The sequence below is a fragment of the Neoarius graeffei genome, chromosome 23, assembly GCF_027579695.1.
Source record: "Neoarius graeffei isolate fNeoGra1 chromosome 23, fNeoGra1.pri, whole genome shotgun sequence".
NCBI lineage: Eukaryota > Metazoa > Chordata > Actinopteri > Siluriformes > Ariidae > Neoarius > Neoarius graeffei.
In genome coordinates, this window is record NC_083591.1 from 31,266,020 (window position 1) to 31,293,093 (window position 27,074).

Genomic DNA, 27,074 nt, shown 5'->3' on the forward strand with positions numbered 1-27,074 from the left:
TTTACAAGTAGTGAAGCATCACGTGTGTGGGAAGAGCTCCTCCTCACCATTGGCTGAAGCTGGCTGCCAGGCATGATGGCATTGGCGATCTGCATCTGCTGAGCGAGCATGGCCATGTTCTTCTGCTGGATCAGGTTGTTACGGCCATTTATCTCCAACTGCGTCTTCAGGTGGGGAGGCGGGTGCAGGTACTTACAGTTCTCTCTGGAACAGCGTCCCTGAAGGCAAAAGAAAGGGAGGTTCATAGGGTGGGGAAGAGAGAGAGAGAGAGAGAGAGAGAGAGAGAGAGCTCCATTAGGTACATTATAGTTATTTGCATGTACATGCTTGAGTGACGAATAAAATTTAGCATTAACCCATAATTCCTCTGCCATCATATTGCATCACAACAGTTATTAACTCTCACAGCTGATGTATTTGATCCAGCAGTAAATCACTGTCACTGGAAAATCAGTTGAGAGAATAAAATGCTTTTATTCTACAGGCTTGATCACTTTATTTATTCATGTGGCTGTGAGGTAGTTAAATATCTGCAGTTCAATGAATATGTTTTATCATTCATGCTGACAGCATGGAGCCATCCTATTCACCAACATACACTAGAGTTTCTGTGGTACAATTCTGGTTTTGTTTTGTTTTGTTTTGGGTCCCCCCCACTTGCTATGATTTTCTTGTTTGCAGTATTGGCACTCTTGATGACATGATTAAGTCAGGCTGGGCAACATGACAATATGATATCTAATATAACATGACACGCTTTTCTAAAGGTATGTTTCATCAGGCTTCTGGGATTTTACAGCTCATGAGTAAATGGGACGTTATCCTGTACTTTTTCCCTCTTTTCCTTTAAAACAATATTTGAATTCTTTCAGTTTTGTAAATCCATCCATCCATTATCTCTAGCCGCTTATCCTGTTCTACAGGGTCGCAGGAGAGCTGGAGCCTATCCCAGCTGACTATGGGTGAGAGGCGGGGTACACCCTGGACAAGTCGCCAGGTTATCGCAGGGCTGACACATAGACACAGACAACCATTCACACTCACATTCACACCTACAGTCAATTTAGAGTCACCAGTTAACCTAACCTGCATGTCTTTGGACTGTGGGGGAAACCGGAGCACCTGGAGGAAACCCACGCGGACACGGGGAGAACATGCAAACTCCGCTGGGCTCAAACCCAGGACCTTCTTGCTGTGAGGCGACAGTGCTAACCACGACACCACCGTACCGCCCCAGTTTCGTAAATGTTAAGTAAAAAAATGATCATGAACATGGCGTCAAGCATCACAGTACAATATTTTGACATGATATAATTCTGATTCTGCAATGAAGCTTTCTCAGCTGTTGCAGGTTTCATGAGAACATTCAACTGATCAGACGTCCATCCATTATCTGTAGCCGTTTATCCTGTTCTACAGGGTCGCGGGCAAGCTGGAGCCTATCCCAGCTGACTATGGGCAAGAGGCAGGGTACACCCTGGACAAGTCGCCAGGTCATTGCAGGGCTGACACATACAGAAAAACATTCACACTTATGGTCAATTTAGAGCCACCAATTAGCCTAACCTGCATGTCTTTGGACTGTGGGGGAAACCGGAGCACCCAGAGGAAACCAACACAAACACAGGGAGAACATGAAAACTCCACACAGAAAGGCCCTCGTTGGCCGCTGCGCTCGAACCCATAACCTTCTTGCTGTGAGGCAACAGTGCTAACCACTACACCATCATGCAACCCTGATCAAACTGTCTTTCTCCTTTTCATCTTTAAACACTTAAAAATTTTCAGTCTTTACGCTTATACTGTAGGGTTGTACTATATTATGTGGTTGTAGTGTTTCCTTGCAAAATCTCTCACAGCAAAACTAAACATCAGTCAGTGTATTGTAAAAATGTCTGCCTTTTTTTTCCCCATATATCACATATTGCACACAAGTAGTACACTAATTACCAGGTCTGCTTCCAAGAACTATTCTTCAAAACTAATACTAAATAACTGAATCTCTACATCCTCAAATGATTCCTTTTCAAGTTTCAAGTAGCCCAAATGATTCCTTAAATGATTCCTTCAAGGAATCATTTGCTTTTTTATGTATTTATTTTTTTTAATTTGTTTATTTATTTTTTAATTGTGATATATTTCATTAGAAGGGTAAGGGATACTGTACAGTGAGCCGGTCATTATTGTGAAATAAACCCTGACAGGGTGATGCAGGATCCTGACACTAAGTGGCGTGGTCTTGAATCACCCTGAAGAGGTTTATTTCACAATAACGACCGGCTTGCTGTACGTTATCCTGCTTATTACACAGGCCATGACTAATTACTAAGGAAATCAATAACTTGACACTAAATATTGATTTAAAATGGTTTTATTGTTTTAAGAATAATTTTATAGCTTCTGCTAATGACGTGGTCCATAGCAATGGTCTGCTATACAGAAATAACAGACCGATGCTGTAATTGACCAATCAGAATTGAGTATTCAACAAAACCATGTAAACAGTGTTAACTGCTGTCATCTCTTCATAACTAACACCTGATATACTCTACGGCATTGTATACATTATGGCTGCTATTGCGTTCAGTAAACATTTTTGACTTCTATTAGTGAAGAATGACAAATCTTTCTTTATACAATAAAAATATTGCATTTGTTTCCTATAATTAATAAAGCAATTCTCTGTCGTGAGCTAAGCCTTTCACTGCATATTTCATGCACCTTGATATTCCTAAGACAGCTGTCTAGCACGTCTCCCCTTACCCCCATGTCTGCTAACAGATGAATGCCTGGTGTGTTGCTGTCCTATCCTGAGTGTGCATCCTGTTCCCGTGTCATTGCACTATCTGTTTACAACTATTAATACACTCATGTGATGATCTTCAAGCAAGAGTGAGACACGAGGGAGAGCTCATGTCGGCAGTGAACCCAACACACACTTCATGTAGGAGTGGTTCGAGCATACAGAGACCCTGAAGTTCCAGCACAAAATATCAATCACATGAATTATGTATCATAAATCCATAATCATAATCCAAACATGCAGACTGGAATCACAACCTGAAAACAGCTTGACTCTCTGAAACAGGAAGCAAGAAAACAAGAAGATTAGTGCTGAGGCTGCATTTCCCTGTGGATGAATTTTATTCCCTGGATAATTCATTATATTATTATTATACACAGGACACCACAAAGCCATAGAGGTTTCTTCCAGCTGAAAATGTGCAGGCTGGATATCGGAGGAGGCAAACTGTAAAGAAAAATGTAAAATGTAATGTAAATAAAAGTGCCGCTTAATAGTTAATGATGTATTTAATACATCTGTATTTATGTCGTTTCAGACTGTTAGATAACTGTCGTGTCTGAATAGTTTATGTTTCCAAGTGTCGTCTAGACCGTGTTTTCTGAATTCAGTTCAGTGTCACTGCTCCACTGCTGCCTTGTACATTGTTGTATATAGCAAGTGCAGACACAGCATGACATAACGAACTATGACAGGTGTTTTACAGGACAAAAATAAACATTAACTACAATGCAAGATACACAAGAAAAAAAAATAGGAACAAAGCAAGAGAACTGGAAAGGTATGTTCCAGCAAGGAATCAATGGCATGGCGGAGACCAGATTTCAAGTACTGCAGTAACAACCCTTCAGATACTGTTAATACACAAGTGTTCTTCATACTGTGCAACTTAAAATACCAAGACATCAGCTTATTCAACCGTTTCAACCTAAATCAGATGTACTGGCTTTGTCTCATTCAGTAGTTTCTGAATGAGGTTTATATAAGCGAGTCTCATTATACAAAGACATAAACGTACACCTTCTGTAAACTGTATGCACTCTTTTCTATTCCTAATATGTATGACAAGTTGTTGGATACCTCGCAAACCAAATTTGCACTAACACACATTGGGGATTTGGGAAAATATCTTATTTGCTTGGTTATACAGTACCAGTGAAAGGTTTGGACACCTTCTAATTCAATGATTTTTCTTTCTCATCTCATCTCATCATCTCTAGCCGCTTTATCCTGTTCTACAGGGTCGCAGTCAAGCTGGAGCCTATCCCAGCTGACTACGGGCGAAAGGCGGGGTACACCCTGGACAAGTCGCCAGGCCATCACAGGGCTGACACATAGACACAGACAACCATTCACACTCACGTTCACACCTACAGTCAATTTAGAGTCACCAGTTAACCTAACCTGCATGTCTTTGGACTGTGGGGGAAACCGGAGCACCCGGAGGAAGCCCACGCAGACATGGGGAGAACATGTAAACTCCACACAGAAAGGCCCTCGCCAGCCACGGGGCTCGAACCCGGACCTTCTTGCTGTGAGGCGACAGCGCTAACCACTACACCACCGTGCCGCCCCTGATTTTTCTTTATTTTTATTAATTAAGACACTTCATGTCTTAAAGTAATGATGGACGTCGTTTCTCTTTACTTAGTTGAGCAATTCTTGATATAAGATGGATTAATACAGTCGTGGAATGTTGCTATTTACTGTATTTTTATTATTTACTATTTACTGTTTGATCTAAAATGCATTAAGAAGGCAAGAAATTGCACTAATTCACTTTTGACCAGGGGTGGCATGGTGGTGTAGTGGTTAGCACTGTCGCCTCACAGCAAGAAGGTCCGGGTTTGAGCCCCATAGCCGGCGAGGGCCTTTCTGTGTGGAGTTTGCATGTTCTCCCTGTGTCTGTGTGGGTTTCCTCCGGGTGCTCCAGTTTCCCCCACAGTCCAAAGACATGCAGGTTAAGTTAATTGGTGACTCTAAATTGGCCGTAGGTGTGAATGGTTGTTTGTCTCTATGTGTCAGCCCTGTGATGACCTGGCGACTTGTCCAGGGTGTACCCCGCCTCTCACCCATAGTCAGCTGGGATAGGCTCCAGCTTGCCTGCGACGCTGTACAGGATAAGCAGCTACAGATAATGGATGGATGGAACTTTTGACCAGGCACATGTGTTAATCGAAAAGCATTCCAGGTGACTACCCTAATGAAAATCTTTCAAGGATCTGTAAAGTTCTTTGTGAGGGTCTTTAAGGATCTCAAGAAAGATCCTCCAAAGATCTTCAAGGATCTTTAAGATTCTTGGCAATATCTTCAAGAATCTACAAAGATTTTTTAACTTCTTACCAAGATCGTCACAAGGATCTTCAATTTTCTTGCCAGGATCTTCAAGGATCTAAAAAGATCTTTTAATGTCTCGCCAAGATCTTGCAAAGCAGTTTGAAGATCCTTGAAGATCTTGAAAAGAACTTTGAAGATTCTTGTAGATCCTTGAAGATCTTGCCAAGAATTTTAAAGATCCTTAAAGATCTTTTGAGGAGCTTTCAACAGGATCCTCAAAGACCCTCACAAAGAACTTTACAGATCCTTGAAGATCCTTGAAAGAGTTTCACCAGGGAAACTCATGAAGATGGTTAAGATAATGCCAATAGTGTGCAACGTGTCATCAAGGTAAATGGTGGGTACTTTGAAGAATCTAAAATATGAAACATTTTGGGTTTTTTTGGTTTTAACACTTCTTTGTTAACCACATAATTCCATATATGTTCTATATGTGATTTCATAGTTTTGATTTCTTCAGTATTGTTCTACAATGTAGAAAATAGTCAAAATGCAGAAAAATGTAAGTAATTTAGGACAAAATTCTAAATCTTTGTGCATATTTCTATGAATGCATCACTTTGATCCTGTGTGCAACCACATCAGTACAAACTCAAATATACAGCACAATCCTCAAAGGGTGATTAAGAGACTTTAACTACAGGTCTAACCTTTACAAAACATAGGGCAAGAAGTACAAATTGGATATTTGCACATAACGCCTCACCTCTTACACATCTATATTAACTGAAAACAGCTACAATGGAACCCAGATTCGTTTCTAATTGGTCCATTACTGAAGAACACTAAAAAAAATTAACAAAGATGTTTAAGTATATAAACCCATTAAACCAGTCCAACAATTCCCACAAGTCCAGCACATTATCAGAAAAGGAATCATGCTGCTCGGAGCCCAAACATGCTCCTGTGTAGAATCATGAATCATCATTAGATCTCATCATTAGATGATAAAGCAAAAATCAATACAAGCACCCTAAGAACCTGAAACTGCTTCTTCAGTTCTATCAAAGCCAATTACGCAAGTGGCTGCACAATATGAAGGGTGGACTATCATAGGAACTGTAGTTTCAAAGTATTTTTGCTTTTACTTACATGACTTACAGAAATTTTACATACAATTTCAATATATACTGAATTTCAATAGATACTTTGTATCAGCACACAACATACGCAAGTTGATCACAGAGATGATCTAAAGCTGTCATTTTCCACTGACCCAGAAACTAAGTACATTTTGTGCTTGTCTGAGGCCGCCATTATGCACCATGCACCTTACTTCACTCAACACAGGAAGGATCTTTGGAAAAAAAGAAAAGAAAAAGATTTGTCACCTACGAAACAATAGCAGTGTTGAAAAAAACAGGCAGTGCAATGAAACATGTAGCTCTACAAAAACAACCTGTCCTGGAACTTATGACTCATGGTCGGATCGATTGCGATCCTCAGTCTAAGTATGAAGCTCTTTAAGACATTCGTAAGTCATTGTTGTGTCAGTTTCTTAAATGAACAGATATGTTTAACCTGTCAGGACTGTAAGAAAATAGCCTGCAAGCTGACCCTCGAGTTTGCAAATAGTTATCTTTTGATGGACAAGACCCAGTGCATAATTTACAAGCCATAATCCATCAATATTAATTCATTCAGAGCGAGCAGGACATCCAGACAAGGGGACAACAGCTAACAAAACAAATCCTAACAAACCACGTATGTTGTAAAGTTAAAGGTAGACTGCCTTTCAGATTTTTCAAGTGTAAGTCATAAAAGAATTTTCTCTGACAACGAATTATTTTTGTTTAGTGGACCGAAAGCCACTGAATTCGAATCACAGACTTCCAATTTTATTTTATTTTTTTAATAGAACAATTAATGAATTTAGGGCCATGTGGCCCTAAATTCTCCGCTATTTTTTCCTGCTTTACCGTGACGCAATTCAAGATACTACTGTACATCATGCATCACGTGGTGAGCTTTCCCTGTTCGTGCAAGACATTGTGAGATACAAATTTGAAACAGGAGAGAAAAAATGGAGGATGTGAGTGTGCGAATGAAACGTGCAAGACTGACTACAGTAACGGAAAGCAAGAAGAAAAGACGTTATGTTGTGAAGGAAAGGAAACGCAGGACCAAACTAATAAATATCGGCAGTCAGTGAGCACCTCAATGTGATCAGCTGTTTGTTTAGCAACAGAATGATGGAACTGTCAGTGCATGGTCAAGGTAAACCTGTAGATGGCAGTAATGCAACACTGTGGATGCCAGGTGCTGTAAAACCCAAAAGAAGAAGAAGAAGAAGGTAATCCTGTGCATGCGCACACAGGCTTCCTCTGTCTGCTTGACTGTGCAAAGCGAGTGATTTCATGCATATTATTTGCTCGGGAATCCCCTCAAATTAAATAACTTCCCAGCCACAGAATGGCCTGATATTTTGTGAGATATTATAGAAATAAACATATTTCACAATGACCAAATTTCAGAGGGAACTAAATTTCACCAATTTTATGAAATCGAAAGGCCGTCTAGCTTTAAGAGAAAAGAATGCATTAATATCAAGCTGAATTTCTGTACGATGAACAAAACGCTAATTATATGTATCCTAATGTATAATATAGAACAAAATCCTATTCGGTAAAATCTATCAACGTTTCACAATGCCATTGCCACGCATCTCAGGCTTGTCTGAACTGTTAACTTTGTTACAGGAAATTGCAGATATTTGTACGAGGATATGTTAAGGCTGATTCATATTTGACAGGCCACAAGTGTTACAATAGGTCTGAAGATCAAAAATGATGTCACGTTGACAGACACAAACCTGCTAGAGGGAACTGTGTCGCTATCAGTCATCACTTCCCTTTGTTAAGTGGTTGAGCAAATGCTCTAGTTGCAATACTGACTACACCTGGATTCTGATTCCTGAATCAACAGATAAGCACGAGACACAACCATGTTATAATATTAAGCGCATTTAACATAAGTGGACTAATGGCGCTTACATCCTAATTCACATATCACACAATGCACAAAATATAAACCTCCCTTTAGACAGGATGATAGAAGTACAGGATGCAGGTTAGTTCAGAGGGAAAGACAGATGTATTATTTTGATAAATTTGGGTACATTTTGTTTGTGAATGTATCTATATAATAAAAAATTCACACATTGGCTTGGAGACATGAAGTTTATCTTCTCGTGTTGAAAAACTCACATTTTTCATATGAACTACATCACGAATCTGAGCGACATATTTCCCAATATCTTCATCCCAGTAAGGTCACTCCCAATATTTTCCCGCTGACTTGACACACATTCTCAAAAGTCTTTTACTTCGCTCACTCATGAAATATACGTTCATCACATGAAGATAAACTTAATATCTTTATGGGATCGTGTAATATCCTATATATATATATATATATATATATATATATATATATATATATATATATATATATATATATATATGCAGTATATGGACACACCTTCTAATTCAATGGCTTTTCTGTATTGTGACTATATTCTATATTGTAGAACAATGCTGAAGACATCAAAACTATGAAATAACATATGGGAAATATACTCGCTGGCCACTTTAGTAGGAACACCCATAAACCTGCTGTTTTATGCAGTTATTAATCAGCCAATCCCTTGGTTGGAGCTGCCAGAAAGGTTATAGCAACTCATAGCTACTCTTTACAACCATGGTGAGCAGAAAAGTATCTCAGCATGCCACAACAGAAGACTACATTGGGTTCCACTTCTGCCAGCCAAGAACAAGAATCTTAGAATCAAGAACAAGTTCATATTAAAGTGGCCAGTGAGTGTAAAAGGAATTATGTGGTCAAATATCTCATCTCATTATCTCTAGCCACTTTATCCTGTTCTACAGGGTCACAGGCGAGCTGGAGCCTATCCCAGCTGACTACGGGCGAAAGGCGGGGTACACCCTGGACAAGTCGCCAGGTCATCACAGGGCTGACACATAGACACAGACAACCATTCACACTCACATTCACACCTACGGTCAATTTAGAGTCACCAGTTAACCTAACCTGCATGTCTTTGGACTGTGGGGGAAACCGGAGCACCCAGAGGAAACCCACATGGACAGAACATGCAAACTCCGCACAGAAAGGCCCTCGACAGCCACAGGGCTCGAACCCGGACCTTCTTGCTGTGAGGCGACAGCGCTAACCACTACACCACACCACCGTGCCGCCCATATATATATATATATATATATATATATATGAGTGATTCCACCCTTATGGGTACTGAAATGGGGACATGAATTTATTTTTAAAAATTCACCTAAAACCATTTCTTTTTTTACCATCAGGTCACAAAACATGTAATCTTTAATGAATGATATGTTAAAAGATAACTTTAATTTTCTGAGATGTAATAAAAACATATTTATATGCCAAAGTCAGAACGTAACAGAAGTGTTGTGGACATATATATTCTCAATTTTAACAATGTAGAATTACTTTTTGAAACATAGGAAGGTGATGTTTTAGCAAATATAATTAATAAACATGTGTAGTAGAATAAACATACACATTCTTTCAATAAGATTAACATGGTATATAGCTAGATTGTAATTAATTTGTAACAGACGCGAGATGGACAATCGTAACAGAAGTAATGTAACAGACATCATTTTGGAACTCATAGGCTTGACTTTGGCATATAAATATGTTTTTATTACATCTCAGAAAATTAAAGTTATCTTTTAACATATCATTCATTAAAGATTACATGTTTTGTGACCTGATGGTAAAAAAAGAAATGGTTTTAGGTGAATTTTTAAAAATAAGTTCATGTCCCCATTTCAGTACCCATAAGCGTGGAATCACTCATATATATATATAAATTTTTTTTTAATTTATTTTTTTGGACAGAGACAGAAAGAGAGCAAGACAGACTGGATGCATGAGGCTTAAGTGCTGTGTTCAGCATTCTCTCGTCCATTAGTGTGTCTTCCAAACAGGGGCCATGTTTCCTAATGACTTCAGCAGACGCTACACACTCCAGACTCGAGTTTATGCTAATCCCCATGCCACTGCCTGTACTGGTATGTCTTGGCAGAATTATATGAAATGGTATGCAATTAAAAGTATTCATTTACTTCAGATATGATTCCACTTGATCAGGAAAGGAAAAATGATCTCACAAAGAATCCTTGCATAGTTCTGTAGCTACTCTCTGTTCTACTAAACATCATTCGAGAATGACTCATTAATAGGTAGGGTTAAGGTTAGGGTGAGGGCATCTTATAGTGTATATTCTGATCAGCTAGAACCTTCTGAAAGACTTTATGAAAAATATTCAGTGGTTTGCAAAAGTATAAACATATTTACAGAGCTTGGAAACTGGTTCGAAAGAAAGGGAAAAAAAAAACACCTGGCAAAGCAGCGTTACAAAATTTAGAAGCTGTTGCTTTAATCTTTAACAAGCTCAAAGTTACAGCATGTCCACGCACGTAGTGTTGGAGCAGAAGAAAATGTTTAGGAAAGGTGTGACAAGGCCTGAGGCAATCAAATGAACATGTATAAATGCTGGAAAACGAAGAGAGAGAGCCAGAAAAATGGAGGACGGAGAAGAGAGCGAGAGAGAGAGAGAGAGAGATATTTATGAGTACAAGGTTTTATAGAACGAAGCGAACTGAGCTGCTGTCAGATCCACACGACCTCTTTTGACCCTTATCAGGTTCCCTTCCTCTAAAAGCATTTAAAAAATAACTGAATCAGTTGTGCTTTTTTTAGAGTATAGCTTGGTGAACACACTGAGCCTGATCCTCTGCTGAGTCACTGGCATTTTATTCATTATGAATTTCAGAGACTGTAATCAACATCAAGTGGTCACAGTAACAGCAACATAGAGCACCTAGCATATATGTGATATCATCTTACTGTTGTTGTTGTTATTATTAGCAAAGAGATCATTGCTAATATTAGGCCACATGACTGCAACAGTGCAGGCTATAAACCTTGTTTTCATTATTTTAAGTGATAAAGTAGGTGCACTGTCCTGGACTTTTTGTTTATACATTTTTCCTTGACATGGTCTATTTTCATGCTATTAACCCCTTGGCTGCCACCCATAATTAATTATAATGTGCCGGGCATATAAAATTGGGATATTTTGATAATCCTTCTCTAACTTGTTCAGAACTTTATATTTTTAATATTTGTATAGAAAAATCACAAAAAACACTGTTGTAGAGTAAAAATAACTTTAGTGATCAAAAACCCCAAGACAGCGGGTCTTGTCAATGAGAACCTGTCCATGAACTACTAGTACTTGAAAACACAATGCATACCAAGGGTCCATGTACCTAGGTGCCATTTTTATGATGGTCTTTGGTATGACCCAACCATGAACAGAACTCACGATCTCACGGCAAACACACTAACCACTAGGCCAACTCATAGTAATGTGTTACTGTGAAGTGAAAGTAATGTGCCATGTAAGGTACATAAAAGGAGGTGTTTATGACGAGTAGCATATGTCATACACTACCGTTCAAAAGTTTGGGGTCACCCAGACAATTTTGTGTTTTCCATGAAAAGTCACACTTTTACTTACCACCATAAGTTGTAAAATGAATAGAAAATATAGTCGAGACATTTTTCTGGCCATTTTGAGCATTTAATCGACCCCACAAATGTGATGCTCCAGAAACTCAATCTGCTCAAAGGAAGGTCAGTTTTATAGCTTCTCTAAAGAGCTCAACTGTTTTCAGCTGTGCTAACATGATTGTACAAGGGTTTTCTAATCATCCATTAGCCTTCTGAGGCAATGAGCAAACACATTGTACCATTAGAACACTGGAGTGAGAGTTGCTGGAAATGGGCCTCTATACACCTATGGAGATATTGCACCAAAAACCAGACATTTAGTAGAATTTAGCTAGAATAGTCATTTACCACACTAGCAATGTCTAGAGTGTATTTCTGATTAGTTTAAAGTGATCTTCACTGAAAAGAACAGTGCTTTTCTTTCAAAAATAAGGACATTTCAAAGTGACCCCAAACTTTTGAACGGTAGTGTAAGGCACAGAGGTAAAAGACTTCATGGCGTACGTGACTCGTCCAAGGGTATTGAAGGGGTTAATGGTTACCTACATTACTCACAATGACCACCTGCTGATAGTGGTGCTAGTGGGATTGAGCCCATGTTTACATTAGACCGTATCAGCGGATCATCAGATTAACGTTTTTAAAACGATTAGTGTGCACACAGCAACACCAATACACGATTTGCGTGCACATAGCAACGCCAATACACGGATACGCTCGGCTCCGCAGGCATCCTGCGCTCCAAATCACTCTGCCCTGAACAGCGAGTGCCCTCTAGAGGGTGCGCACTCTGGCCCTGCGCAGCTCACACAGCACGCGAGTGAAGTGCACAAGCCACGATTCAGGACTGAGCCGCTGTGTGTGTGATCCCAGCGCATATCACTTACTACTTGCAAGTGGAAGGATGGCAAGCCTAAAGACAATCATAACTACACAATGGGCAGTATTTGCATCAGTATTTGCAGTATTTTCATACTTTTATACTCTTTAATGAAAGGTGATACAAGGCGGAAGCCCGCGCCGTTTTTCAGCAGTCGCGTCACATGACCAACGCCAGCGAATCAGGAAGGTGGATGTCACAGTGACGTTGTCCAATGAGACGCCAGCTAGAGCTCAGCACAGCGTATCCGCGTATTCTGAATGTTTACACAGCACCGGAGCTGACACGATCTGGATTGAATACGTGGACGCTGGCGGATTCCCGTTTCCCGGCGTTTCCAGGCGGTTTAATGTAAACGGACAGTGCATCCGCGAAGAAAACGAGACAGATACGGTCTAATGTAAACGTAGCCTTAGTCTTTTAGTCAATCCAGTTTTCTCACCTCCTTTTCCAGCTCTCTCACTCTGCTCAAATGGTTCGGATTCCAAAGTTTCAACTTTCCTGCCAATACCTCCATTAACACCGTCATACTCGTCATCTTGTCACTTGCTAACAAACCAAGTCTCTGAGTCATACAACTGTGTCATATAGCTAGCTGCACTGAATTCTGGAACTTTGAGTCCAATGTTTGTTATCGCCACTATTTCTACATTGGATTTCTCATTAATGTGACATTAAACATTGTTGGAATGTGGTGAGTGATAAAAGAAGCTTTTGCGATTTTCTTTTGAGATGCTAACAGTGAAAACTGACAGTTATCTCTTATGTTAAAGATTTTATGATAAAGCCTTTTTCCCTATTAAACATAATTGTAACTGTGCTAGCAATGTCCACCTGTGATATTAGCATGACACACAGCTGCTAGCTTCTCACAGGAAAAATGAAAATATAGCACCAAGTTTGCACCAGAATTACTAAACATATCGTATATATTTTGATATAAACTTATTTCATATGTTTTAGCGTGAAGGTTTTCTTAAGGAACTCAACTAAGTCCCAGTAGTCCGACCTGCTTAGGAATATTTAGCCTGATGAATGACTTCTGGTGAATTTTAGACCAATATTTATTTACTATTACGACTACTACTACTGTTGTTGTTGTTCCAAAGAAGTGTCACAGAGCCGAGCTGAACCTCTGGGTTAGCTCAGTGAACTCAGCCTTCGACAGTGTCAACCTCTTTTCCTGATTGATAGATGCTCCAAGCAACTGAGCAATTTTTAACCAAGGATCCTTATAATATTTCCTCATGGGTTTCGCAAACAGGCCTTTCTTGGTGATGGCAATGTTCTCAGCTCTGCAAACATGGGCAACGTACTTAAGATGCTGAGAGTTTATAAAATCACATAGTGGCATTGTTTTAAATCATTTGTTGAATGCGTTCATTGGTGTATACATCACACCGATAATTTACACCTCTTTGCAACACAAAAGTGCAGTAAAACTAGCATCATGAAATTGCTGGAAGACAATTTTGTCTTTAAGAGAGAGTTTGAGTTCTAGTACTGCATAGTGATGTAGTCAAGATCACCTAAACCAAGACCAAGTCATGACCAAGACCAGTGTATCGAGACCAAGACAAGACCAAGACTTTGAGGGGTTGAGATCAAGTCAAGACTAAGACCAGACCAGGGTGTGTGAAGGGGATGGGGAAGAGTGACGGCATTTAACAGTAACGAAAATTTCAAATTAGTAATGAGTCACGTTGCATTTGAAGAAGGAAATTTTACATCCAATCCAGTAATTATGTTAATAAATACAACCCCAATTCCAACAAAGTTGGGACAAAGTACAAATTGTAAATAAAAACGGAATGCAATAATTTACAAATCTCAAAAACTGATATTGTATTCACAATAGAACATAGACAACATATCAAATGTCGAAAGTGAGACATTTTGAAATTTCATGCCAAATATTGGCTCATTTGAAATTTCATGACAGCAACACATCTCAAAAAAGTTGGGACAGGGGCAATAAGAGGCTGGAAAAGTTAAAGGTACAAAAAAGAAACAGCTGGAGGACCAAATTGCAACTCATTAGGTCAATTGGCAATAGGTCATTAACATGACTGGGTATAAAAAGAGCATCTTGGAGTGGCAGCGGCTCTCAGAAGTAAAGATGGGAAGAGGATCACCAATCCCCCTAATTCTGCGCCGACAAATAATGGAGCAATATCAGAAAGGAGTTCGACAGTGTAAAATTGCAAAGAGTTTGAACATATCATCATCTACAGTGCATAATATCATCAAAAGATTCAGAGAATCTGGAAGAATCTCTGTGTGTAAGGGTCAAGGCCGGAAAACCATACTGGGTGCCCGTGATCTTCGGGCCCTTAGATGGCACTGCATCACATACAGGCATGCTTCTGTACTGGAAATCACAAAATGGGCTCAGGAATATTTCCAGAGAGCGTTATCTGTGAACACAATTCACCGTGCCATCCGCCGTTGCCAGCTAAAACTCTATAGTTCCAAGAAGAAGCCGCATCTAAACATGATCCAGAAGTGCAGACGTCTTCTCTGGGCCAAGGCTCATTTAAAATGGACTGTGGCAAAGTGGAAAACTGTTCTGTGGTCAGACGAATCAAAATTTGAAGTTCTTTATGGAAATCAGGGACGCCGTGTCATTCGGACTAAAGAGGAGAAGGACGACCCAAGTTGTTATCAGCGCTCAGTTCAGAAGCCTGCATCTCTGATGGTATGGGGTTGCATTAGTGCGTGTGGCATGGGCAGCTTACACATCTGGAAAGACACCATCAATGCTGAAAGGTATATCCAGGTTCTAGAGCAACATATGCTCCCATCCAGATGACGTCTCTTTCAGGGAAGACCTTGCATTTTCCAACATGACAATGCCAAACCACATACTGCATCAATTACAGCATCATGGCTGCGTAGAAGAAGGGTCCGGGTACTGAACTGGCCAGCCTGCAGTCCAGAGCTTTCACCCATAGAAAACATTTGGCGCATCATAAAACGGAAGATACGACAAAAAAGACCTAAGACAGTTGAGCAACTAGAATCCTACATTAGACAAGAATGGGTTAACATTCCTATCCCTAAACTTGAGCAACTTGTCTCCTCAGTCCCCAGACGTTTACAGACTGTTGTAAAGAGAAAAGGGGATGTCTCACAGTGGTAAACATGGCCTTGTCCCAACTTTTTTGAGATGTGTTGTTGTCATGAAATTTAAAATCACCTATTTTTTCTCTTTAAATGATACATTTTCTCAGTTTAAACATTTGATATGTCATCTATGTTCTATTCTGAATAAAATATGGAATTTTGAAACTTCCACATCATTGCATTCCGTTTTTATTTACAATTTGTACTTTGTCCCAACTTTTTTGGAATCGGGGTTGTAAATCAAACAATGCACAGACAATTTAGTGAAATCCCTGCAGTTGTGGTCTTGACCGGTATTGAAATAAAATCCCAAGTATCTCTGTCCAAGACCGAGTAAAAATGCGGTCGATTCCAAGACAAGACCAAGACCTTCAAAAAGTAGTTTAGAGACCGGTTTTGAGTAGTACAACACTAGTCCTGCACACTGATTGTTATTAATGAAAGGAGCTCTTTTTACCGTAGAATATAGCAATTTATGTTGACATAATTTGGCATTCACACGTTTTTCTTGAACAATGTGTCATTTACTCATGTTTATTTAGTTCTTTGTATTTCATAAACAGTTAATCACTTTGAGCTGTATTTCCATTTATAAATAGTGTGATTATTAGTATTTTACTCCATCCATCCATTATCCGTAACCGCTTATCCTGTGCAGGGTCGCAGGCGAGCTGGAGCCTGTCCCAGCTGACTATGGGTGAGAGGCAGGGTACACCCTGGACAAGTCACCAGGTCATCGCAGGGCTGACACATAGAGACGAACAACCATTCACATTCATGTTCACACCTACGGTCAATTTAGAGCCACCAATTAGCCTAACCTGCATGTCTTTGGACTGTGGGGGAAACCAGAGCACCCGGAGGAAGCCCACGCAGACACGGGGAGAACATGCAAACTCCACACAGAAAGGCCCCCGTTAGCCACTGGGCTCGAACCCAGAACCTTCTTGCTGTGAGGCGACAGTGCCAACCACTACACCACCGTGCTGCCCCTAGTATTTTACTATTATTATTATTACTATTATTATTAGTAGTAGTTGTATTTAAAATATATATACAGTATATATATATGCTTTATCAACAGAAACATGAAGCTCTAAACATTTTGGTCTCTCTCTGTCCCTCTTCTCTACCTCTCTCCATTTCTCTGTGTTTCTCTTCTCTCAGAATGACTGATTGATGTGTCAGATAGAGGGACGGATGAAGTTCCTGTCTCTTGGAGCTTTGGTGACTCAGCACTCTGTATCACACAGGAAGTGTGCTGTCCAGTCCCAGCCCAGATCATTCAAGAAGCTGAGTCACTCTTTGTAATGCTTCTCCCACCCTGCTACTACACACACATACATCTACGTGTTCACATGTACGCAAAAACACATGGCTTTACACACATGTTATAGGTATATCGTTAACATACACACATAATTAAACAGATCATTGCAGCTTATACAGTACATGAAATAATATGGTGCGCTAGCGGAGGGCAAACACAATACTATATGTATATACACACATCGCAGATCATATCAATGTTTGTCTACTCAGCAGCCGCACTGGCAACGCTCCCAGGCAGTTATTTCCAGCAATACTGTACAAATCCAGGCTCCTAATACTTCAGCGAGGAATCCCATGAACCCAAAATGGATCACCATGACATTTCAAACACATGTGAAATCACTGTTAAAATCTGTCACACTTTCTTGTCCTTGGTTCCAATAACACAATCAATTTATTTCTTTCACGTTTCTCCATAAAAGTGGGCCAAGGGCTTAACGACGCAAATTTATTTACAGCTGTTTCTATGGTAACAGTGATCATCAGACCAGAGAGTAGGCCAAAGCCCAAAAGGATTCCTGAAAAGGATTCCTGTTCCTTATATATACACATATGCACATCACGTTTTCTATGGCCCAGTGCACTCCGTGGCCAACGAGAAACCATTTAGGATTCCCTCTGGAACTAGGCTCAGTAGCTCGCGCCCCTGAAATTTAGCTAACTGGGTTTTTACGGTTTATTTCTATTACAGTTCATGAATAATCACCCTGGTTTGGGGTCTGAGCTAAAGTGTGTTACAGTAGCATTGCAGTTTACGTTATGGACTATATGTTACATAGTAGAGAGTTCAGGTGCAGCTGTAATTTTTTATTTATATTTTTTAACAGATGCATGACAAAATATAATCGACAAAATATCTGCGCATGCATCAGTGTAAAAATGTGATAAATATTTGTGTGTATATCGGATATATACCGTAGTAATATGTGGAAATATACTGTATACCGTAGGTTTAAGCTGTGTTGTTTTTGTGAACGTTTGACACACGCCCATACACTAAGGCATAAGTACACGTCTGCAACATGCAATCAGATATAAACTGAACCATGCCCTTACAATAGCAAAAAAATCCAAAACGACAGAATCTCCTTTAAGTTTTAAACCCTTTCTTTAATGGGTACCAGGATTTTGTAGCCACAGTGTTTTTGCACCACAAAGAGGATGGTGTATGAAGCAGTCGCTGGCCTCCTAACGAGATCAATGCAATAACACACACACACACACACACACACACACACACACACACACACACACACACACACACACACACTTGCTGCTGAGTGCAATATGAATACATATAAATATTATCCTTGGTCGAGATACATTAGACATGTATTAGCTTGGAACTTTTATTTAATCTTTTGTTTATCTCTCTCTCTCTCTTTCTCTCTCTTGGCACCCATCTCTCCATGCACACACTTTGTTGTGTCTGTGATGGCGATGGTAACCTAGCAACAGAAGTCTTTCTCCCTTCTACTTTGATCAGAATGGAGTGAAAACTAACAGAAACAAATATTGCAGCTGCAGAATAAATGCAGAAAGAGAAAGTCAAGGACAAGAAAAATGTGATTTATTTGAAATATGCAAATAATACGGAAGCCGCGAGAGGCCCTTCATATAATCTTTTTTTATTCACCTTGTTATCCCGAGATAACGACATAATTAATTCAGGATCTTGAGAAAACAACACAACTAATTCGAGATCTCGAGAAAACAAAACTGTTATTCCGAGATAACGACATAATTAATTCAGGATGTCGAGAAAACAACACAACTAATTTGAGATCTCGAGAAAACAAAACAATTAATTCCGTGATCTCAAGAAAACAAGACAATTATTCCGTGATCTCGAAAAAACAAAACAATTATTTCATGATCTCGAGTAAACAGCTGAGATTTCTAGCAGAGCTGCGCCCCCCGTGTGTCAGACAACGAAGACTTAGAAATTGGCGGACATGTAACAGAGCAGAAATGGCTTTTTACGATGCCTTGAGAGAGAGGGGGGCCAGTCTTCTGCGGAGGTGCCGCGGACTAATTTTGAAATTATCCCTTATTAAAAGACTTAATGCAATCTCTCCCTGCGTCAACCCCTGATCAAAATATTGCCTTATTAGGTGATCGATTATTCCAGACATTCTAATGACCAAAGTTGCGTCTATACAGAATGAGAAATAGCCCCAAAGTCAGCATATCACAAGTCTCTTGGCGCACCTGAATGAACCATTTCTCAGCTGTTTACTCGAGATCACGGAATAATAGTTTTGTTTTCTCGAGATCACGGAATAATTGTTTTGTTTTCTCGAGATCTCGAAATAACGGTTTTGTTTTCTCGAGATCTCGAATTAGTTGTGTTGTTTTCTCGAGATCCTGAATTAATTATGTCGTTATCTCGGGATAACAAGGTGAATAAAAAAAAGGATTATAATAACTAAAGATTAAATAAATAAAGAATGATCTACAAGTGAATGGCCCATTTTGAGTCCTGTGAAAAACATGCTCAGTTTCCTAATTATGTTATAGTGTGTGTGTGCGTGTGTGTGAGTGAGAGAGAGAGAGAGAGAGAGAGAGAGAGAGAGAGTCTCCAGTGTTTACTCTTTACAGTCTGTACCGCACTTTACCATTTTAAATCAACATTATACATCTTCTTTCATACTGTACACTATAAGACTATATTCCTTCAAATATATGAATCTCTGAATCAGAGACTGCAGTTTACATTAATGAGTGTGATCTTTTAAATGGAACCACAGTATACACATTACATCATACTAAATGCTTGTAGTCAAGACCACCTAAACCGAGATCAAGTCATGACCCAGACCAGAGTGTATCGAGACCGAAACAAGACCAAGACGTTGAGGAGTTGAGATCAAATCAAGACCAAGACCACAGCAGGGTGAGACTGAGTCAAGACCAGGACCAGATCAGGGTGTGTGATGGGGGCGGGGAGGGGTGACAGCCATTAAAGGAGAACTGAAGTCATTCTTAAACTTGCCTTATTTCTTAATTAACATGTTATTCAGTTATGTTTTCCGTTTTAGTAACCTTATATCGTGACTCGTATTGGCAACTAACTGCAATTAAATATTATACTTACCGGCCGGGCGGCACGGTGGTGTAATGGTTAGCGCTGTCGCCTCACAGCAAGAAGGTCCGGGTTCGAGCCCCGTGGCCGGCGAGAGCCTTTCTGTGCGGGGTTTGCATGTTCTCCCCGTGTCCGCGTGGGTTTCCTCCGGGTGCTCCGGTTTCCCCCACAGTCCAAAGACATGCAGGTTAGGTTAACTGGTGACTCTAAATTGACCGTAGGTGTGAATGGTTGTCTGTGTCTATGTGTCAGCCCTGTGATGACCTGGCGACTTGTCCAGGGTGTACCCCGCCTTTCGCCCATAGTCAGCTGGGATGGGATCCAGCTTGCCTGTGACCCTGTAGAACAGGATAAAGCGGCTAGAGATAATGAGATGAGATGAGACTTACCGGCCTATCTATTCAGTTTTTAGCCGTGTTGAATTTAGTTCGTTTGGTCCACGGCAGGCGTCGCTTATCCGCGCGATCTTCACGAGACTTGTGCGAGACTTTGAAACATGAAGCGTCAGCCAGGTGTCAGTGCTGCCATTTTGAAAACTGTTTTCCAAACGAAATATTGCACAAAAACAAGTTTAAATGACGATTACTGCCGACTTTTTTCAAACTTTCCTGATTGCTATCAAAACAAACAAAACTTCCGGCTTGATTACGTCAGCATTCGAAGGAGGGCGCGCGCGTCTTTTGACAACGTTGGCAGATGTTGGTCACTTTGATTTCCACTGTACATTTTACTTTCGTCCTATGATGTCTCACACAGGTCTCAGCAAATCTTGTTTACGGCCATTGCTTTGACATATGGACTGATATATTACAGAGCATATTTCAAACACTCATAACTTGCTATAGAAGTGACAAAATAGCGGTTAGAAATGCATTCCTATATTTAATAAAATGAGATAAATAGAATTTTGATAATAAAAAATGCCTTCAGTTCTCCTTTAAGAGGAAGAAAATTTAAAATTAGCAATGAGTAACGTTATTGGTTGCATTTGAAGCAGGAAGTTTTATATCCAATCACAGTAATGATGATAACAAATAAATCAGACAATGCACAGGCAATGTAGTGAAATCTCCACAGTTGTGGTCTTGACTGGTCTTGAAATTAAAAACCCGAGTTCTCTATGTCTGAGACTGAGACAAGGCCGAGTAAAAATGCGGTTGATTCTGAGACGAGACCAAGACCTTCAAAAAGTGGTCTTGAGACCAAGACCGTTCCCAAGTACTACAATACTGCTAAATACTACATTTAGTATAATTTCAGATACAATTGAAAGTAACAAAGACGATATCATGAGCCATATTGTAGTGTGGGCGGCACGGTGGTGTAGTGGTTAGCAGTGTCGCCTCGCAGCAAGAAGGTCCTGGGTTTGAGCCCGGTGGTCGACGGGGGCCTTTCTGTATGGAGTTTGCATGTTCTACTCATGCCTGAGTGGGTTTCCTCTGGTTTCCCCAACAGTCCAAAGACATGCAGGTTAGGCTAATCGGTGGCTCTAAATTGACCGTAGGTGTGAATGGTTGTTTGTCTCTATGTATCAGCCTTGCGATGACCTGGCGACTTGTCCAGGGTGTACCCTGCCTCTTGCCCATAGTCAGCTGGGATAGGCTTCAGCTTGCCTGTGACCCTGTACAGGATAAGCAGTAATGGATGGATGGATATTGTAGTGTTGCGCAAGATAGAAGCAACTTTTTAAAAAGGTCGACAAAACACAATTGCGAATGGTCTGTGTTTCCAATGAGTGATGTTACGTCATTAAAGCTGGGTTTTCTCCTCTCGCGACAGTCATTCAGATCTCTGAGACTTGATATTTGGTGTGGGATTTCGATTGCATCCACTGCTCTGGCCATAGTAGTGTTTATTTGTTTCCATTTCAATTTTGTGAAGCATTGCTTTTTTGTATCGCCTGAAAATGATATTTGTTTGTGATATATGAGGGGTTTTTTTATTCACGTTTCTATTACTTGATTTTTAGTTAAGCTGGTTAATGGGAACCCAGCAATTGACAATATCATATGATTATAGCGGAGACCCATACTTATAAATAAATGCATCGACCTGATTTTTGATCACTTTGACCATATGATGTCCGTAAGTATGAATGACATACGTGTACCACTACAGGGAACCTGACCATAAGTGCAAGACAACGTATCTCATAAACACTTGACCACCGGATAATGAAATTTATATCTTTATTTTTTTAAGATAAATGGGTTTTTATCCAGTGGTTATTTTTAATTTGCTTTTTAAAAAATAATGTGGGATTATTTACTAACACATTTTATGGAAAATATTCATGACAGTTTCATACAAAACCAGTTAAAACAGTTTTATTATTCCACTGGCTTTTGGACAGTCAATAGTGTCTGTCATGTAAGGGCCATAGACGGATGTAAGTACAGGAAGAGTTTTACTGGAAGCACGCTAGCAAACAGATCCAACGCCTAGACCAGGGGTCATCAAACTACGGCCCGCGGGCCGACTCTGGCCCGCCACCCCCCTTTGACCGGCCCCCCAGCCCCTCTGCCGCCACCACTTGAACCGGCCCTATGAGGCAATTCCCAAAAGTGGTCATGGCCTATTTTTTTTAATTGCTTTTTGGCAAATAATAACATGTCGGCATCTTGTATTTTGTTGATTTTATCAATTAAAATTTATATTTAGTTATAAAATGAACTATTCATATTTTCCGAATTTTCATCATATGCTCGCGATCAAGCAGTGACAGGCAGCGCACTCGCAGAGAACTGTCAGTGTTCAGGACAGCAAAATGGCTAGTGGTCAGCGAAAAGCTGACAGAGAGTGCAGAGTTTTTAAAGAACAGTGGACCACCGATTATTTTTTCGTTCAGTGTAAGGACCGTGCAGTTTGTCTTGTATGTAAAGAAAGTGTGTCAGTTTTCAAAGAATATAATCTGCGTCGTCACTACGAAACCTGTCACAAAGAGTATGCTAGTTTGCGAGGGCAAACAAGAGAAGACAGGATTCGGAGGGTGAAATGCAGACTGGCTGCACAACAGAATGTATTCCTTCACCAAACCCAGATCAACCAGGCTGCTGTCCAAGCTCGCTATAAGGTAGCTCACCTACTAGCTACCCATGGAAAGCCGTTTACTGATGGGGACTTCGTTAAAGTATGCATGCTTGCTGTGGTCGAGGAGGTGTGTCCCGACAAGAAGGATGCGCTCAATGCGGTGAGTCTCTCCGCACCTCTATGACCAGGCGAACCGAAGATTTGGAGGACAACGTGTATGACCAGCTGAATGAGAAATCATCAGAATTCGAGTTTTTTGCTTTGGCCATGGATGAGAGCAATGACGTGCAGGACACAGCAACTGCTGTGATCTATTGATCTATTGCTCATATTATTATAATCTCACTGTTTTTTAAAATGTATTTCTTTTATAGGCCTATTTATTTGAACTTTATTAAGTGCTGCACACAATTATTATTAATATTATTAATAATATCAACAGGCCTACCTACAATTTATAATTTTCCACTCACTTTTGCCAGTGTCAATCACCTCAACTAGGCAGATGTTTCTTACCTTGACAGCTTCTATGTTATTTTTATTAGAAAATAAATAAATGGAATATCTGTGGTATTTCAAATTAAAACAAAGTGTGAAAACTCGATTACTACTTTTGCAAACCACTAGTAAAGATAAACAAATATGTGCCAGGAATCAAGTGTTGATATACAGTAGTAGTGTGGATATAGTAGTGTGGATATAGTAGTGTGGATATAGTAGTGTGGATATAGTAGTGGGGATATAGTAGTGTGGGTATAGTAGTGGGGATATAGTAGTGGGGGATATAGTAGTGGGGATATAGTAGTGGGGATATAGTAGTGGGGATATAGTAGTGTGGATATAGTAGTGTGGGTATAGTAGTGGGGATATAGTAGTGTGGATATAGTAGTGTGGATATAGTAGTGGGGGTATAGTAGTGGGGATATAGTAGTGGGGATATAGTAGTGTGGATATAGTAGTGTGGATATAGTAGTGTGGATATAGTAGTGTGGGGATATAGTAGTGGGGGATATAGTAGTGTGGATATAGTAGTGTGGATATAGTAGTGGGGATATAGTAGTGTGGATATAGTAGTGTGGGTATAGTGGTGTGGGTATAGTAGTGGGGGTATAGTAGTGGGCATATAGTAGTGGGGGATATAGTAGTGGGGGATATAGTAGTGGGGGTATAGTAGTGTGGATATAGTAGTGTGGGTATAGTAGTGGGGATATAGTAGTGGGGGTATAGTAGTGGGGGTATAGTAGTGTGGATATAGTAGTGGGGGATATAGTAGTGTGGGTATAGTAGTGGGGATATAGTAGTGTGGATATAGTAGTGGGGGTATAGTAGTGGGGATATAGTAGTGTGGGTATAGTAGTGGGGATATAGTAGTGGGGATATAGTAGTGGGGGTATAGTAGTGTGGATATAGTAGTGGGGGATATAGTAGTGTGGATATAGTAGTGTGGGTATAGTAGTGTGGGTATAGTAGTGGGGATATAGTAGTGTGGATATAGTAGTGGGGGTATAGTAGTGGGGATGGCTGTGCCAGGCTAGTAATCTCTACTACACAATGAGGCCTGCTGGTGGTCATTTGTCTGGGTCATACAATTCTATGTTATATAGCTGGCCCGACCCCGGCCCCCCATCACAGTCAGGAACGACAATGTGGCCCCCAGAGAAAAAAGTTTGGTGACCCCTGGCCTAGACAAAAGCAGAGTCGAAAAACAGGCAGTGGTCCAGCAAGGCACAGACAAGATATCAGAGAGAATACAATGCTCACAGTACAAAAACACAAACAGGGTCAAAATCAGAAAATCAATACACAACATAAGGCTTTCACAAAGTCTGTGTTACTGAGAGTTTCTTATATGTATGTATCTAATCAGGAACAGGTGCATGCTAATTAGTCCTAATGGCATGCACATGCTTTGCAGTCTGGAGCTGCGGGCTCTCAGCTCCAAAGCACATGGACGTGACAGATGTAACCAGACAACTGTTTGACATCAAGTTTGATATTCGGTCGTAACTATATAGTAATAATGTAATGTGAAAGCGCTGGTTCACTGCTGTTCACCGGGCACCCAGCTGAGTCACACCATAATAAATGCCGTAGTGTTGTTTCTGGCGCATAGCATGCGGTGTCAAAGAAAGGTATAAATATGTATTCGTAACTGCAGTGTGTATCTCCTTACTGGTCTCACTGTCACAAGACAATGCAGCAATCTACATATTGACACAAAATACACCACACTACACAATTTGATGGTTCATATGCTATAATATTATTATTCTAAACAGGGTGATTTTGTGCCCTTGCAAATATTTTGCTCATACACCCATCAAGAGCTCAGCTTTTAGGCACTGCTTAAGTATCTATACTATAACCCTATGGACTATTCAGCTGTCTGTTGTATTATGCTTTAATGTTCAAATATTTTAAAATGGAGGTTCTGGCAATACAAAATTTCCATCATAATAAATTATGATTTAGATTGAGACAATGAGAAAGACAGAAAGAGGAAGAGGTGTAATTTATACTGTGTTACAGTGGACTGTGTCCTCTGGTCCCTTAATCCTGCTGTAATCTGTCACAGGCATCCCATAATCCTGCAGTGGCATGGCAACCATACAACATGTGGCCAACAGATGTGTTTATGTATGTGCGTGTGTGTGTGTGTGTGTGTGTGTGTGTGTGTGTGTGTGTGAGAGAGAGAGAGAGAGAGAGAGAGAGAGAGAGAGAATGAGGGAGGAATGAATTCCCTCAGGCTACAGAAGGAGCAGTAATCACTACTAACAGCTTCAAACATCACCTTGGTATACAGCACAGAGACTGAAGCACTTAGACTCAATAAAATTACCTTCACATTTTGGAAATGTATTGTTGACGTGTGTGTGTGTGTGTGTGTGTGTGTGTGTGTGTGTGTGTGTGTGTGTGTGTGTTAGGAAAGGTTCAGTGAGTCATGCATGAATTACACACACATGACTCCTGTTTGGAATCTTGGCATGTGATCCTGAGAGCACGTTACAAAAAAGAGCAAAACAGCAGAAGAGAAGGATTGATTCCTCAAAGCATGACAATTGCAAGAAAAAAAAATCAGAATAAAGTAAGAACAAAATGACAGAGACTGACAGTAAACACAGTAATTACTGTCATCAGACTCCCTATATTTCATGGCTCTAGACACGTATTGAATGCCACTTGTATGAGAGACAGATGGAGAGTTAAACAAGGAAGAAAAAAGAATGAAATAAAAAGAGGCAGTGACTATTAGCATTCCTGAATGACAGACAAGGACTATAGTATCAGAGGGACAGTGAGAGTGATGGAGGGATGGAATATACAGTGCCTTGCAAACGTATTCATCCCCCTTGGCGTTTGTCCTGTTTTGTCACATTATAAGCTGGAATTAAAATGGATTTTTGGAGGGTTGGCACCATTTGATTTACATAAACATGCCTACCACTTTAAAGGTGAAAATTGTTTTATTGTGACACAAACAATAATTAAGACGGAAAAAAACAGAAATCTGGAGTGTGCATAGGTATTCACCCCCTTTCGTATGAAACCCCTAAATAAGAGCTGGTCCAACCAATTCACTTCATAAGTCACATAATTAATTGATTAAGATCCACCTGTGTGTAATCAAAGTGTCACATGATCTGTCACATGATGTCTGTATAAATCAACCTGTTCTGGAAGGACCCTGATTCTACAACACTACCAAGCAAGCAACATGAAAACCAAGGAGCCTCCAAACAGGTCAGAGACAAAGTTGTGGAGAAGTATAGATCAGGGTTGGGTCATAAAAAATGTCCCAAACTTTGAATATCTCAGGGAGCACCATTAAATCCATTATAGCAAAATGGAAAGCATATGGCACCACTACAAACCTGACAAGAGAAGGCCACCTACCAAAA

The 27,074-nt window shown here is 40.2% G+C and overlaps 1 protein-coding gene across 13 annotated transcripts in view; it reads right to left on the reverse strand.

Moving 5' to 3' along the window:
- Window positions 1-27,074, reverse strand: part of mbnl1 (muscleblind-like splicing regulator 1) — a 122,539-nt gene that overhangs the window by 33,460 nt on the left and 62,005 nt on the right. For all 13 annotated transcript variants that reach the window (XM_060906066.1, XM_060906067.1, XM_060906065.1 and 10 more), the window contains one exon: window positions 48-218. In XM_060906066.1, the coding sequence (XP_060762049.1) occupies window positions 48-218 (171 nt within the window). The remainder of the gene's footprint in view (window positions 1-47; window positions 219-27,074) is intronic.